This window comes from Salvelinus fontinalis, chromosome 3 (assembly GCF_029448725.1).
Source record: "Salvelinus fontinalis isolate EN_2023a chromosome 3, ASM2944872v1, whole genome shotgun sequence".
In the NCBI taxonomy this organism is placed as follows: Eukaryota; Metazoa; Chordata; class Actinopteri; order Salmoniformes; family Salmonidae; genus Salvelinus; species Salvelinus fontinalis.
Genome location: NC_074667.1, coordinates 8,655,277 through 8,672,202, shown reverse-complemented (window position 1 = coordinate 8,672,202; position 16,926 = coordinate 8,655,277). Strand labels below are relative to the sequence as shown.

At 45.7% G+C, this 16,926-nt stretch overlaps 1 protein-coding gene across 1 annotated transcript in view; it reads right to left on the bottom strand.

Moving 5' to 3' along the window:
- Positions 1–7,890: 7,890 nt before the first annotated feature.
- Positions 7,891–16,926, bottom strand: part of LOC129837929 (cytoglobin-2-like) — a 10,028-nt gene continuing 992 nt past the window's right edge. Inside the window, exons 2-3 of the mRNA XM_055904479.1 lie at positions 10,370–10,601; positions 7,891–10,099 (exon numbers count right to left, since the gene is read on the bottom strand). Coding sequence (XP_055760454.1) covers positions 9,935–10,099; positions 10,370–10,601 — 397 coding nt within the window. The 3' untranslated portion in view covers positions 7,891–9,934. The remainder of the gene's footprint in view (positions 10,100–10,369; positions 10,602–16,926) is intronic.

Here is a 16,926-nt window from a genome sequence, read left to right as displayed (position 1 = left end):
CATGGCTGGCTGACGGATCTGGCTGCTCATGGCTGGCTGACGGATCTGGCTGCTCATGGCTGGCTGACGGATCTGGCTGCTCATGGCTGGCTGACGGATCTGGCTGCTCATGGCTAGCTGACGGATCTGGCTGCTCATGGCTAGCTGACGGATCTGGCTGCTCATGGCTAGCTGACGGATCTGGCTGCTCATGGCTAGCTGACGGATCTGGCTGCTCATGGCTAGCTGACAGATCTGGCTGCTCATGGCTAGCTGACGGATCTGGCTGCTCATGGCTAGCTGACGGATCTGGCTGCTCATGGCTGGCTGACGGATCTGGCTGCTCATGGCTGGCTGACGGATCTGGCTGCTCATGGCTGGCTGACTGATCTGGCTGCTCCTGTCTGATTGGCGGCTCTGGCAGATCCTGTCTGGTTGGCGGCTCTGGCAGATCCTGTCTGGTTGGCGGCTCTGGCAGATCCTGTCTGACGGACGGCTCTAGCGGCTCCTGTCTGGCTGGCGGCTCTAGCGGCTCCTGTCTGGCTGGCGGCTCAGTGGGCTCATGGCAGACGGGCGGCTTTGCAGGCTCATGGCAGACGGGCGGCTTTGCAGGCTCATTGCAGACGGATGGCTCAGATGGCGCTGGGGAGACGGATGGCTCAGATGGCGCTGGGGAGACGGATGGCTCAGATGGCGCTTGGCAGACGGGCAGTTCAGTCATCGCTGTGCAGACGGCAGACTCCTGCCGGCTGAGGCGCACTGTAGGCCTGGTGCGTGGTGCCGGGACTGGTGGCACCGGGCTGGGGACACGCATCTCAGGGCTAGTGCGGGGAGCAGCAACAGGACGCACAGGACTCTGGGGACACACAGGAGGCTTGGTGCGTGGTTTAGACACTGGTGGTAAAGGGCTGGAGACACGCACCATATAGCTAGTGCGTGGAGGAGGCACTGGTGGTACTGGGTTGGGGCGGGGAGGTGGCGCCGGAAATACCGGACCGTGCAGGCGTACTGGCTCCCTTGAACGCCGAGCCTGCCCAACCTTACCTGGTTGTATGCTCCCCGTCGCCTGACCAGTGCGGGGAGGTGGAATAACCCGCACCGGCCTATGTAGGCGAACCGGGGACACCATGCGTAAGGCTGGTGCCATGTACGCCGGCCCGAGGAGACGCACTGGTGACCAGATGCGTTGGGCCGGCTTCATGACATACGGCTCAACGCTCAGTCTAGCCCGGCCGATACGTGGAGCTGAAATGTACCGAACCGGGCTATGCACGCGTACAGGAGACACCGTGCGCTCTACTGCGTAACACGGTGTCTGCCCGTACTCTCGCTCTCCACGGTAAGTACAGGGAGTAGGCGCAGGTTTCCTACCTGACTTCGCCACACTCCCTTTAAGGCCCCCCCCAAGAAATTTTTGGGTTGTACTCACGGGTTTCCAGCCTTGTCTCCGTGCTGCCTCCTCATATCGCCTCCTCTCGGCTTTAGCTGCCTCCAGCTCTTCACGAGGAAGGCGATATTCTCCCGGTTGAGCCCACGGCCCCTTACCATCCAGTATCTCCTCCCATGTCCATGAATCCTGTGTAGGTAGGTCCTGTTGCCGCTTTCCATGCCGCTTGGTCCTATAATGGTGAGTAATTCTGTTACGATCGTGTGGAGGATTGACGGACCAAAACGCAGCTTTAGGAAAATAAGCCATCTCCTTTTTATTAACGAAGAAGGCACACGAAACAAAAACACTTAAACACTAAACAAAACAAGAAAACGATCGTGAAGCTAAACAACGATGTGCACACACTGGCTACAAACGTATCACATAGACAACACTAGACACATGTACTCCACACAAACCCATATACTATACCCAACAACCCCTTTACCATAAAAACACCCAAAACCAACAAAACACAAACATTCCCCATGTCACACCCTGACCTAACTAAAATAATAAAGAAAACAAAGAATACTAAGGCCAGGGCGTGACACTACCTAATCATCCACAGCCTTCAATTGATTCATAGAAACACTCTCTTCTCCACTGTAACTCATGACCAGGTCGTTGCAACTTGGTAAAATAAGGGTTAAATGTACCAGGTTATTGTCACGTTCCTGACCTTATTTTCCTTGTTTTGTATTTATTTAGTATTGTCAAGGCGTGAGTTGGGGTGGGTTGTCTATGTGTGTTTTCTATGTTGGGATTTTTGTGTTCGGCCTGGTATGATTCTCAATCAGAGGCAGCTGTCAATCGTTGTCCCTGATTGAGAATCATACTTCGGCAGCCGGGGTTTCACGTTTGGTTTGTGGGTGTTTGTTTCCTGTGTCAGTGTTTGTGCCACACGGGACAGTTACGGTATGTTCGTTTGTTATTTTGTATCGTGTATTGTTTTCGTGTACACTAAATATCATGGAAACTTACCACTCTGAAAATTGGTCCTCCGATCCTTCTCGCTTCTTCTCGTCCAATGAGGAGGACGAAATAGACTGCCGTTACAGTTATGATATATTTGACCATGTCATAGAACAGGGGTGTGAAACTCATTCCACAGAAGGCTGAGTGTCTGCAGGTTTTTGGTTTAAGACCTAGACAACCAGGTGAGTGGAGTTCCTTACTAATTAGTGACCTTAATTCATCAATCAAGTACAAGGGCGGAGGGAATATCCACAGACATTCGGCCCTCCGTGGAATGAGTTTGACACGTGGGTCATATAGGGTTAACCACATCTGATGACACAGTACATGATGATATATCGGCAAGAGACCCGGAATACATTACCATGTGGAATTTAAAAAAGGATGCCTTCTTTTTGAAGCTCCCACTGGTGCCCTTTGATAAATAGCATTGCTCTGAACATCAACCAGCGAACAGGCACGTCCGTTAATCATTGATACATGACATTTACATCTCATTATTGAATTAGCAAAACAGAGGGACTCGCAAACCCAGTACCTCTGGGCACCTGTAGGCAAGAGGTCCTGTGTGCTATTTCAGTCTTCTTCACCAGAGGAGAGAAGTGGAGGGAAGAGAAATAGCCTAGCCTGGTTCCAGATCTGTTTTTGCTCTTGCCAATTCCATTGCTCATTGTCAATGGGTGACAAGGAGTTGACATGATAGCACAAACAGATCTGGGACCAGGCTACTTCTCTTAGACTGCCAATCTAAGAGAAGAGAATAGAGAACTGAGTAGAATTGACAAACTCATAGGAAATTCTGCAGAGTCTTGGAAGATGGCGCTTTTACATTCTCCCAACCAATTGTGCTATTTTGTTCTTTTTTTTTGCTTTTTGTGTATTCTTTTACTTATTGTGTATATAATGTTGCTGCTACCGTCTCTTATGACCGAAAACAACTTCTGGATACTCACCGATTACTCACCACGGACTGGAATAAACTTTTTATTTTAACGAGTCAGATGAGAAGGATATCCTGCTTTCGCTGGAACAGGCCTTTTGTGTGAAGAAAAGACACAGGAAAGCGGCCGCAGATCAGGCAGCCTTCTGAGAATCTGTAGGCGAGGGAGTAAACTGCCACTGACAGCATTCTTCTTGCTAACGTGCAATCATTGGAAAATAAAATTGATGACCTACGATTAAGATTATCCTACCAACGGGACATTAAAAACTGTAACATCTCATGTTTCACCGAGACTTGGCTCAACAACGATACGAACGATATAGAGCTAGTGGGATTTTCCATGCACTGTCAGAACAGAGACGCTACCTCTGGTAAAACGAGGGGTGGGTGGTGTGTCTATTTGTCAATAACAGCTGGTGCGCGATGTCTAATATTAATGAAGTCTCGAGGTATTGCTCGTTTGAGGTAGAGTACTTTATGATAAGCTGTAGACCACACTACCTACCAAGAGAGTTCTCATGTATATTATTCGTAGCCATCTATTTACCACCCCAGAACGAAGCTGGCACTAAGACCGCTCTCAACCAACTCTATAAGGCCATAAGCAAAGAAGAAAATGCTCACCCAGAAGTGGCGCTCCTAGTGGCCGGGGACTTTAATGCAGGCAAACTTAAATCAGTTTACCAAATTGTGTGCAACCAGAGAAAAAAAATCCTAGACCACCTTTACTCCACACACAGAGATGCGTACAAAGCTCTCCCCCGCCCTCCATTTGGCAAATATAATCATAATTCTATCGTCCTGATTTCTGCTTACAAGCAAAAACTAAAACAGGAAGTACCAGTGACTCGGAAGTGGTCAGATGACGCGGCTGCTACACTACAGGACTGTTTTGCTAGCACAGACTGGAATATGTTCCGGGATTCATCCAATGGCATTGAGGAGTACACCACCGCAGTCATCGGCCTCATCAACAAGTGCATCTACGACGTCGTCCCCACAGTGACTGTACGTTCATATTCCAACCAGAAGCCATGGATTACAGGCAACATCCGCATCGAGCTAAAGGCTAGAGCTGCCGCTTTCAAGGAGCGGGAGACTACTCCGGATGCTTATAAGAAATCCCTCTATGCCTTCAGACGAACCATGAAACAAGCAAAATGTCAATACAGGATTAAGATTAAATCCTACTACACCGGCTCTAACGCTCGTTGGATGTTGCAGGGCTTGAAAACTATTACGGACTACAAAGGGAAACCTAGATGGGAGCTGCCCAGTGACGCGAGCCTACCGGACAAGCTAAATGGCTTTTCTGCTAGCTTTGAGGCAAGAAACACTGAAGCATGCACGAGAGCACCAGCTGTTCTGGATGACTGTGTGAAAACGCTCTCGGTAGCCAATGTGAACAAAACCTTTAAACAGGTCAACATTCACAAATCCGCTGGGCCAGACGGATTACCAGGACGTGTACTCAAAGCATGTGCGGACCAACTGTCAAGTGTCTTCACTGACATTTTCAACCTCTCCCTGACCGAGTCAATACCTACATGTTTCACGTAGACCACCATAGTCCCTGTGCCCAAGGAAGTGAAGGTAATCTGCGTAAATGATTACCGCCCCGTAGCACTCACGTCAGTAGCCATGAAGTGCTTAGGAAGGCCGGTCATGGCTCACATCAACAGCATCCTCCCAGACACACTAGACCCACTCCAATTCGCATACCGCCCCAACAGATCCACAGGTGACACAATCTCAATCACACTCCACACTCCTCTGTCTCACCTGGACAAAAGGAACACCTGTGTGAGAATGCTTTTCATTGACTATAGATCAGCGTTCAACACCATAGTGCCCAAGAAGCTCATCACTAAGCTAAGGACTCTGGGACTAAACACCTTCTTCTGCAACTAGATCCTGGACTTCCTCACAGGCTGCCCCCAGGTGGTAAGAGTAGGCAACAATACACCTGCCACGCTGATCCTTAACACTGGGGCCCCTTAGGGGTGTGTACTTAGTCCTCTCCTGTACTCCATGTTCACCCACGACTGCTGACGACACAACAGTGGTAGGCCTGATCACCGACAATGATGAGATGGCCTAAAGGGAGGAGGTCAGAGACCTGGCAGTGTGGTGCCAGGACAACAACCTCTCCCTCAATGTGAGCAAGACAAAGGAATTGATCATGGACTACAGGAAAAGGCGGGCCGTACAGGCCCACTTTAACATCGACGGGGCTGTAGTGGAGCCGGTCGAGAGTTTCAAGTTCCTTGGTGTCCACATCACCAACGGACTATCATGGTCCAAATGTACCAAGGCAGTCGTGAAGAGGGCATGACAAAACCTTTTCCCCCTCAGGAGACTGAAAAGATTTGGCATGGGTCCCCAGATCCTCAAAAGGTTCTACAGCTGCACCTTCAAGAGCATCATGACCGGTTGCATCACCGCCTGGCATGGCAACTGCTCGGCATCTGACCGTAAGGTGCTACAGAGGGTAGTGCGTATGGCCCAGTACATCACTGGGACCAAGCTTCCTGCCATCCAGGACCTATACAATAGGCTGTGTCAGAGGAAAGCCCATAAAATTGTCAGAGACTCCAGTCACCCAAGTTATAGACTATTTTCTCTGCTACCGCAAGGCAAGCGGTACCGGAGCGCCAAGTCTAGAACCAAAAGGCTCCTCAACAGCTTCTACCCTGAAGCCATAAGACTGTTGAACAATTAATAAAATTGCCACCGGACTATTTACATTAACTCCCCCCCCCCTCCCTTTTGTACACTTCTGCTACTCGCTGTTTATTATCTATGCATAGTCACTTCACCCCTACCTACATGTACTAATTACCTCAACTAGCCTGTACCCCCGCACACTGACTCGGTACCGGTACCCCCTATATATAACCTCGTTATTGTTATTCTTACTGTGTTACTTTTTTAAATTTCTTTTTATTTTAGTCTACTTGGTAAATATTTTCTTAACTCTTCTTGAACTGCACTGTTGGGTTAAGGGCTTGTAAGTAAGCCTTTCACGGTAAAGTCTACACTTGTTGTATTCGGCGAATGTGACAAATAAAGTTTGATTTGATAGTCAACATATACAGTTGAAGTCGGAAGTTTACAAACACTTAGGATGGAGTCATTAAAACTCGTTTTTCAACTACTCCACATATTTCTTGTTAACAAACTAGAGTTTTGGCAAGTCAGTTAAGACATCTACTTTGTGCATGACACAAGTAATTTTTCCAACAATTGTTTACAGACAGATTATTTCATTTATATCTCACTGTATCACAATTCCAGTGGGTTAGAAGTAAAAAAAACTACCTCAGAACCTCAGAAAAACAATTGTAGACCTCCACAAGTCTGGTTCATCCTTGGGAACAATTTCCAAAGGCCTGAAGGTACCATGTTCATCAGTACAAACAATAGTACGCAAGAATAAACACCATGGGACCACGCATCTGTCATACTGCTCAGGAAGGAGACGCGTTCTGTCTCCTAGAGATGAAGATGCTGGAGGAAACAGGTACAAAAGTATCTATATCCACATAACCTGAAAGGCCGCTCAGCAAGGAAGACTCCACTGCTCCAAAACCGCCGTTGAAAAAGCCAGACTATGTTTTGCAACTGCACATGGGGACAAAGATCGTACTTTTTGTAGAAATGTCCTCTGGTCTGATGAAACAAAAATAGAACTGTTTGGCCATAATTACCATCATTATGTTTGGAGGAAAAAGGGGGAGGCTTGCAAGCTAAAGAACACCACCCCAACTGTGAAGCACGGGGGTGGCAGCAACATGTTGTGGGGGTGCTTTGCTGCAGGAGGGACTGGTGCACTTCACAAAATAGATGGCATCATGAGGTAGTAAAATTATGTGGATATATTGAAGCAACATCTCAAGACATCAGTCAGGAAGTTAAAGCTTGGTCGCAAATGGGTCTTCCAAATGGACAATGACCCCAAGCATACATCCAAAGTTGTGGCAAAATGGCTTAAGGACAACACAGTCAAGGTATTGGAGTGGCCATCACAAAACCTTAACCTCAATCGTATAGATAATGTGTGGGCAGAACTGAAAAAGCATGTGCGAGCAAGGAGGCCTACAAACCTGACTCGGTTACACCAGCTCTGTCAGGAGTAATGGGCCAAAATGCACTCAACTTATTATGGGAAGGTTGTAAAAGGCTACCCGAAACGTTTGACCTAGGTTAAACAATTTAAAGGCAATGCTACCAAATACTAATTGAATGTATGGTAACTTCTGACCCACTGGGAATATGATGAAATAAAAGCTGAAATAAACAATTCTCTCTACTATTATTCTGACATTTCACATTCTTAAAATAAAGTGGTGATCCTAACTGACCTAAGACAGGGACTTTTTACTTGGATTAAATGTCAGTAATTGTGAAAAACTGAGTTTAAATGTTTTTGGCAAAGGTGTATGTAAACTTCCGACTTCAACTGTATACTCTTGGCAGATATATTCCAGACACATTAAAATACATAAAACCTACAGTATATGGTAACACATTAAAAGACAGTTCACCCCCCTGAAACAAGTGTAGGTAATTATCACTTTATTGATAGTCATTGATAGGTAATTTCACCAGGTCTGCAAAGGTACACGTCTGTAGTAGGCTGTGCAAACATGCTAAAACAGCACAAAACCACTCCCACAGTCAACAAATGTATATAATCTCAGTCATATACAGTATTCCAAATACATATACAGATAATCATTTTGTTTTTTATATTTAGAAAAATATAAAGTCCAAGCTTTAAAATTGACTGACAAAAAAAACAAATCACAACAAGAAGTCCCAGATGTAGTATATGATGTCTACATATGCTTAAGTGTGTGTGTGTGTGTGTGTGTGTGTGTGTGTGTTCACGAGAGAGTGTCAGGGAGGAAAACTCTGCAGATGGAGGGTACGAGCTTACAGCTGAAGGGAGAAAAAAGATTATGTAGCCATTTTGTGAATTATGGGTGACATGGGTTTAATAAACAACCTGTCGGGTGGTTCAGGCCTAACACAAATACTCCTACATCCCGAGCTACTCAGAGGAACAGAGGAGCCTGACCTCTAACGGGGTTGTACGTCAAATGTTTTGCTAACAGTGTGAGACTGGTGCGTGTTTTGTACTGTAGGTGTAATGGGAGAGAGAATGTATTATATACAAGAACTTCTACAGTAATCCACCTCGTTTCCTCTCATCTACAGCCACTTGTCTCTTGCTGAATGACTTTGTCATATTTTATTAGCTCGACTTCCTGTATCAGTTATTTATCAGCCATGTACGCCTACTGTATATCCTTCATCTTGGAACATTACTGCTGGCCTCCAAAGGAACAACAAAGGAGAAGGCAGTAGAATATGAGTAGAATTATATTATTAGCCAAGTAGCCATGGTAGCAAAGCAGATAGAGGGATGTTTTCTCTCAGCACTTGGCCAGAGGAAAGAAAGGATGAGAGAGTAGGGGAGATATTTGATGAATGACCAGAAGAGGAAGAGCGGAGCCCCATTACTCCCTCGTTAATGGTAAATGACAAAGCCGAGAGAGACCAGAGCGCAGGAGTTACCATCAGAGACACAGAGGAGATTGGATCTAAACTGACATTCAAAATCCATTTGTAGTGTATTCAGGGGAAAAGTTGGGAGTAGGGCTCCAACTTGTGTCGTCGTATTGTGCATGCCAACCCAACATGGTTTAAACTGTACCAAAGTGTCTAGACCTCTTGGTAGGGTTGTAGAGTGCTTAGTATATTAGATATGGTCGATATGAATCTTTTTTCTTACCCTAGGTAAACATATATACTGATGCTACTTCAAAGGGTCCGTTGTATTTCCAGAGACCTCCGGAGTCCGTTTCTTAATGAGGAAATGTAAACCAAGTAAATGCTCTGTAAATATTAGCATATGGGTGGTCAAAGTTGGCAGAGCAGTGTACGTGTGTGAGTGTGTGTGTGTGTGTGTGTGCTCGTGCGTGCATGCTTATAAAGAGGAGACGATACCCTAACAGTGGTCTGTCAGCCTGTGGCTCTATCCCATCACTTTGAAACTGTTTAATAAATTAAAATAGCCAATTGCTGTATGGACAGGGTGTTAGCAGATGGGTGTGTTTGTATAGTGCATGAGATGGGCATGGAAAGAGACAGGGTGTGTTTGGGAATCCAAAGTGGCATACTTTCAGTGAGCAACAAAACTCCCTAAAATGGAGCCCTTAGTTCCCTTGAAAACATTGAAGATTTACGATACTACAATGAGTGTTGAATGAGGGCATAAGAGAATAAACACACTCACTTACTGTACGCTATACAGACAACATCCCAGGAGCTATACAGACAACAACTCAGGGGCTATACAGACAACACCTCAGGGGCTATACAGTAAAGTACACACAATGAGTCAGTAGGGAGAGGGGAACGACTCCCCTAAAAGTTGAACACAACAAGATATTCTATGAACAGTCGCAGCCCTAAAAATCACCTTCCTCCATCCCTGTTCCCTTCATTTTTCTTGGACAGGGGCATTACAGAGACCAAACTTCCCCTTCAGGATCCATGCAGACCGTTACAGCCCTGCACTCCCCTGCTATCGCCCCTCACACTGCCGAGCTGGAGATCTGCACCCAGCCAACCTCTGTGTAGGCGCCCGTCACATGCCAGTACACCGCCCCCATCAGTTTGGTCCACACCATTTGCACTTCTGCCGTGAAGAATTCTGGGAAGTCCTCCGAAAACACCTCCAGCATTACACCACACAGGATCTGAGAGATGGAGAAAGGGAGGAAGTGAGATTAACAATGAGGAGAAAAGTGAGAGGAAGAGGATGGCAAGATGTAAGTAAAAAATAAAAATTGGTAGATGAAGAAAGAGGAGTAAAAATGGAGGAGAGCAATCTCATCTAACAAAAGCGCCCTCAAAGCCTTTCCAGTTGGCCTCAACTTGAAACAGAGCAACGCAACTTCCGTCCTCTCCACTCAAAACCTTTCAGAGGGACATTAGGGACCATTAACACAGACAAGCCACGCCCTCACCTTAAAGTACATAGGCTCCACCTTGTGTTTGACAGCATGCGCCTTGCCCACCAGAGCCAGAACAGAGGACACTTTCTCTGGGTCGTGGAGGTTCTCCACCACCGTGTTGATGGCGCCCATCACCCGGCGGGCGTGGTGCCTCAGCTGGACACTGCGCTCCATCTCCTCTGGGTCATCCATGTCCTGAAACTGGCTGAAGTACTGCTTGGCCGATGGGAAGTTCACAAAGAACCTGGAGGACAGAAGAGCAATAACATTCTTACTCTGTGATTTTCCTGGATTTCTGGTGACAAGGTTTATCTTTGGCTCTGGGTAGAAGTTAGTGTACTCATAATATCATAAAACCCACAGAACGACCATGCAACCAAACAATATCGGGGGAAGTCCAAGAAACTGGGGGACAAAAGAGTCAGGGTTAGAGTTTGTACAGAGCCATGATGGTACAAGCACAACTTATGTGGATATCATCCATGCTGGTTTCAATTGTTCCAGGACAATGATATTCTAATGAGACAATAACGCTCTTAGTTGAATGTCCTCATAATCCACACAGAGCAAAGCAGAAGATATTAATATGCCTACAGGCAATCAAATGATGTCAGTGCAAAAATGAGGTATGCATAATATGTCAGTTAATACCCTCGGCAAAAGTCACCGAAATGACTGAAATCGGTACTAGTGGGGAATATGTACGCTTCAGAACATTTGATCGAAGCGTTCAAGCTTGAAGATTTCTGAATCTACTCATTGAAAGGATGCCCTGTGGCCATAAAGTCAGACGAGTTAATCAGAAAATTCCGGAGACATTATTGCTCATTGTAATGTGTGACCTAGAGCTAATGAAAACTACCCAAAGTTTTCAAAATGCACAATGTGCCTCAAGTTGTAATCGGCCTCTTAAAATAGCCTCATCTGCACCTAGGTGATTGGGCTTACTTATCACTTGTCACGACTTGGGCTTACGAATCTCAAGTGTTTACGTCCTGCGAGGTGGAGTGTGCGGCTCACTTCTCATGATTTCTCGCGTCTACTTGGAGCCTTGGAGAATCTGCTCGGGGCGCCAACAACACGCAACGCGGGGTGATTGTCAGGCGGGAACGGTAAAGTGGTGCTGATGAGGCGAGGAGCATTAAGATCATTACGTTTCTTTGAGTGTAATTAGAGGCAGGTGCTGCTGGGGACCGGAGGAGCGAGACGGGTGGCAGTCGATGTTCCTCTCGGAGCGTTTCACCCGCGGCGACTGTGCGTAGGAGGTTTCCTCTGCCTGAAAGCTTTGGCATTGATTATGAGCCACATAACAATACCTGCCATACACAGTGATGAAAGATGCAAAAAAACTCAATGTCCTGTGACTGCTTTGTCATCTACAAAAGTGGCAGTAGATACCAGCTTCCATACCATGTCCTAAAGTGCTTTTGTCAAGTCCTTCCCTCTCTAGTCACAGATAATGTATAACCTGCAGAACTTCACACTTTCCCTGAATGGAAAATAATGGAAGTTCAAAAGGAAGAGCATCTCTCTGAGGATTACTGGACTTCACACAGAGGGTACTCTGACTGATGTGTGTGCCGTCTATGGACTAGTTTGAACTGCAAGTTATTTTAGGGCCACACAGTAAAGCCCATTCTCCAACCACCCTATGAGATGTAAGCTGAGAGAATGGGAATCGCCCCGCTCTGTTTTGATTGAGGTCTACAGTTTGTACGTCACCACCGCTGAGACTGACCACGTCAGGGCACCTCAATTAGCGGCTGTGTATTTTTGACGATAAGACTATGATGAAGTTTCCACAAGCTTACAAAGCGGTGCACTGCTCGTACAAGGAGATATGTGGGGGATATTTTTAGATTTTTGACTCTGCTCTCACCCTTTCTGGTGAAAGCACAGCATGCTGTATATGTAAACAAATGAATCATTCAAACACACACACACACATACACTCTCATCTTGTTTCACCCCTGACCCAATTTGACTCTTGTAAGTGCTTTACACCAGTGCGGCTGACTGGGTACCAGGGTTTAGTTATTCAGCGTTGGTTAGGTTTGGCCCCTGGCAGCAGCGCTACACTACACTACACTGCATCCCCGCAGATCCTGTGACATGCTATGCTACGCTACGCTAAAGAGGCGCCTGCTTGCCCATAGCTGTCCCCAAGCCAAGCTCTCCCAGCTGTCGCTGCGTCACTTTGTCTTTGAAACAACAAGGGACACTAGCGTGTTGTTCCTTGCAGAGAAACATGAAAGTCCCTTAGAGCTTTGTGAGGAGAGGACTTTTTCTCTTAGAAGTCAGAAATGAAGGACTTTTATCATATACCTCGCCAATCCTCTTCAGGGCCTCCTTTTATAGGTCCAAGAGTACTGTGCAATATACTGTTAAATATACAAACAGTGTATATCCACTTTTATATCTGCATGTATACTTCTACATCTCTATAATGAAAGACTGTTAAAACATTTGCCCTGAAAGCCTAACACAACCAGAACCAGAGAGTGAGAGTGGAGTGTCTGGAGTGTCAAAGATGCTCTCACACTGAATTCCCCCAACCTGTCGCTGCATTTAAATGAAGTCATCAAAGCAGCACCATTAGTGGCTCGTTGGTCACATTCTAATTAGTCTTGAAGGGTTCTTTTCGGGAAGGCAACACGCTTTCGAGTACTGAGAAAAACGACCTTGACTAACCTGTGCGAGGATTAGACACAGCACGGAGAGGTGGTTTCTCTTTACGGTCATTCAAAGCACTTCCATGAAATCAAATCAAGTCTCATCTCCTCAGTCACCAAGATGGACCACTTTATCCATCATCCAGTCACAGCCTAATACTATTGCTCGATGTTTGGCGATTTCATTGGGCTGCCATTTGTACAGTACTCGAAATGGCCGGAGGTGGTCTCCTCATTGGTGAAATTGCATTTGTGCGCATTGATGAGGACATTAGCCCAGGCTATTGTCACTGTCTATTCTTTCCGTCCATCCAAGCAGAAGGATAGAAATGCAAATAGCTAAGCATTCACGTGGCGAACTATGGAAGTCAACCGAAAAGTGGAAGGCTTTGACCCAGTATCCATCCACTCTTCAACGTGCTTTCAGGATAGCTATTAGACCATTATCCATTCCGCACAGATGACCTGCTTACTCGGGCCATCTGCTTGTTAATACGAGCAGGCCAATTAGTGGGTACAGAGGGATGTTAGGGAGTGTGACATAGAGTACCAGTCAAAAGTCTGGACACACCTACTCATTCAAGGGTTTTTCTTTATTTGTACTATTTTCTACGTTGTAGAATAATAGTGAAGACATCCAAACTATGAAATAACACATATGGAATCATGTAGAAATTAAAAAAGTGTTAAACAAATCAAAATGTATTTATGATTTTAGATTCTTCAAGGTAGCCACCCTTTGCCTTGATGACAACTTTGCACACTCTTGGCATTCTCTCAACCAGTTTCACCTGGAATGCTTTTCCAAAAGTCTTGAAGGAGTTCCCTCATATGCTTTTCCTTCACTCTGCGGTCCAACTCATTCCAAACCATCTCAATTGGTTGAGGTTGGGTGATTGTGGAGACCAGGTCATCTCATGCAGCACTCCATCACACTCCTACTTGGTCAAATAGCCCTTACACAGCCTGGAGGTGTGTCGGGTCATTGTCCAGTTGAAAAACAAATGATAGTCCCACTAAGTGCAAACCTGATGGGATGGGGTATTGCTGCAGAATGCTGTGGTATCCATGTTGGTTAAGTGTGCCTTGAGTGTGCCTTGAATTCTAAATAAATCACAGAAAGTGTCACCAGCTAAGCACCCCCACACCATCACATCTCCTCCTCCATGCTTCACGGTGGGAACCACACATGCGGAGATCATCCCTTCACCTACTCTGCATTTCACAGACACAGCGGTTGGAACCAAAAATCTCAAATTTGGACTCATCAGACCAAAGGATAGATTTCTCGTGTTTCTTGGCCCAAGCAAGTCTCTTCTTGTTGGTGTCCTTTAGTACTGTCCTTTAGTACTGATTCACGCAGTCTCCTCTGAAGAGTTGATGTTGAGATGTGTCTGTTACTTGAACTCTGTGAAGCATTTATTTGGGCTGCAATTTCTGAGGCTGGTAACTCTAATGAAGTTATCCTCTGCAGTAAAGGTAACTCTGTGTTTTTCTTTCCTGTGGCGGTCCTCATAAGAGCCAGTTTCATCATAGCGCTTGATGGTTTTTGCGATTGCAATTGAAGAAACTTTAAAAGTTCTTGACATTTTCCATATTGACTGACCTTCATGTCTTAAAGGAATGATGGACTGTTGTTTCTCTTTGCTCATTTGAGCTGTTCTTGCCATAATATGGACTTGGTCTTTTACCAAATAGGGCTATCTTCTGTATACCACCCCTACCTTGTCACAACACAGCTGATTGGCTCAAATGCATTAAGAAGGAAAGAAATTCCACAAATTAACTTTTAACAAGGCACACCTGTTGAGAGAATTGAGATAATTCTGGTTGAGAGAATTGAGAGAATGCCAAGAGTGTGCAAAGCTGTCATCAAGGCAAAGGGTGGCTACTTTGAAGAATCTCAAATATAAAATATTTTTGTTGGTTACTACATGATTCCATGTGTGTTATTTCATAGTTTTGATGTCTTCACTATTATTCTACAATGTAGAAAGTAATAAAAAATAAAAACCCTTTAATGAGTAGGTGTGTCCAAACTTTGACTGGTACTGTAGGTGCAGATGAGAAGCTTTGCACCCAGGAGGATTATCAGACCCAGCAGAGCATTCAAGCCTGGGCATGTCAAGAGAGCCTGTGATCGTGATGTCAAGGGACAGAGAGAAATAAAAGATAGAAAGAAAGAGACGTAGTGAATAGAGAATGTGAAGGAGACTGAGGAAAACGAGAGAAAGAAAGTGAGGGAGAGAGAGGAACAGATATGGAGAATGAGAGAGAGACCGTCAGGGAGAGTCGAGAGAGACATTGAAGTGCCAAAGCTTGTTGCTGTTACCCACAGATAAGAATGCCACACACATGCACGTATGTACACACTCACTCTCTCTCTCTCTCACACACACACACACACACACACACACACACACACACACACACACACACACACACACACACACACACACACACACACACACACACACACACACACACACACACACACACACACACACACACACACACATCTCTACACACTCTCTGCCCTCAGAGCTTTCCCTAAGGGACTATCTTGTCGCTCTGACCCAAAATCAGAGCACATCACTGCCTTAGCGACGCCACGCTGTCCGTTTTAACGAGCCCTCTCGGCGTTCCATGTGGAACACTGAGACAACACTGAGACTAAAGTAAAACGCATCCCAGCTCAATCAGACAGCGACTCTTTCTTCAGATGCAGAGCCTCAGCATTAAGACCAACACACACATACAAACAAAGTGACAGACAACGTGTAATATTAGAATTCCAATAATCAAAGAACAATAAGCAGTCATCAAGGTGCCACAGAAAGGTACCTGCTGGCTCAGCTTTAGAGTGAAGATGTGACAGGTAAAAGATGTGAAATAGGTGTAAAACATCCTATAACATCCTTAATAAACAGCTTGAACGGGAATGTCTGCCTCAGACAGGGGGACATTTAAGCAGAAACATGTGCTCTCCCTCAATTATAGTCTTACAAAAATAGTCTGAAAAATAATCTTACAAAAATAGTCTGTGGAATGAAGAGAGCTTCTGAGAAATTGCTTTTTAATGAGGACAGAAGTGAGTGAATGAGAGCAGAATTGTCTATGTGTGTATGTGGTCTGTGCATCTCCCTGCTTTCTTCCAGAGCCTGCTGTGGGATTTCATAGAAATGCATGAGCCCCCTCCAATCTGCACAAATCTATGGAAAACACACATCTAGCTGTGCTCAGGTGCAGTAAACATCAGTGGAAATCTGTGTCTATATGTTGGTCAAGTCTAGTCCCCATTAACCCCAATCACCCTCCACTCACAACTTTTTTGCCCAAACTTTTCTATGCCTGATAAGATGCTGCACATGAGAACGTCATTTTAAAAATTGTACTCCACTAAAATTGTAGACATTACATTACATTTACATTTAAGTCATTTAGCAGACGCTCTTATCCAGAGCGACTTACAAATTGGTGCATTCACCTTATGATATCCAGTGGAACAACCACTTTACAATAGTGCATCTAACTCTTTTAAGGGGGGGGGGGGGGGGGGTTAGAAGGATTACTTTATCCTATCCTAGGTATTCCTTACCTATTCCTTAGACCCCCGGCACCATCTCTGAGGACCCCCCCGCCCCCCAATGCCCTCTGGTCTCACCAGCTACACGTACCTAATGAGGACCCCCTGATACTCCACGTACCTAATGAGGACCACCTGATACTCCACGTACCTAATGAGGACCTCCTGATACTCCACGTACCTTATGAGGACCCCCTGATACTCCACGTACCTAATGAGGACCCCCTGATACTCCACGTACCTTATGAGGACCCCCTGATACTCCACGTACCTAATGAGGACCACCTGATACTCCACGTACCTAATGAGGA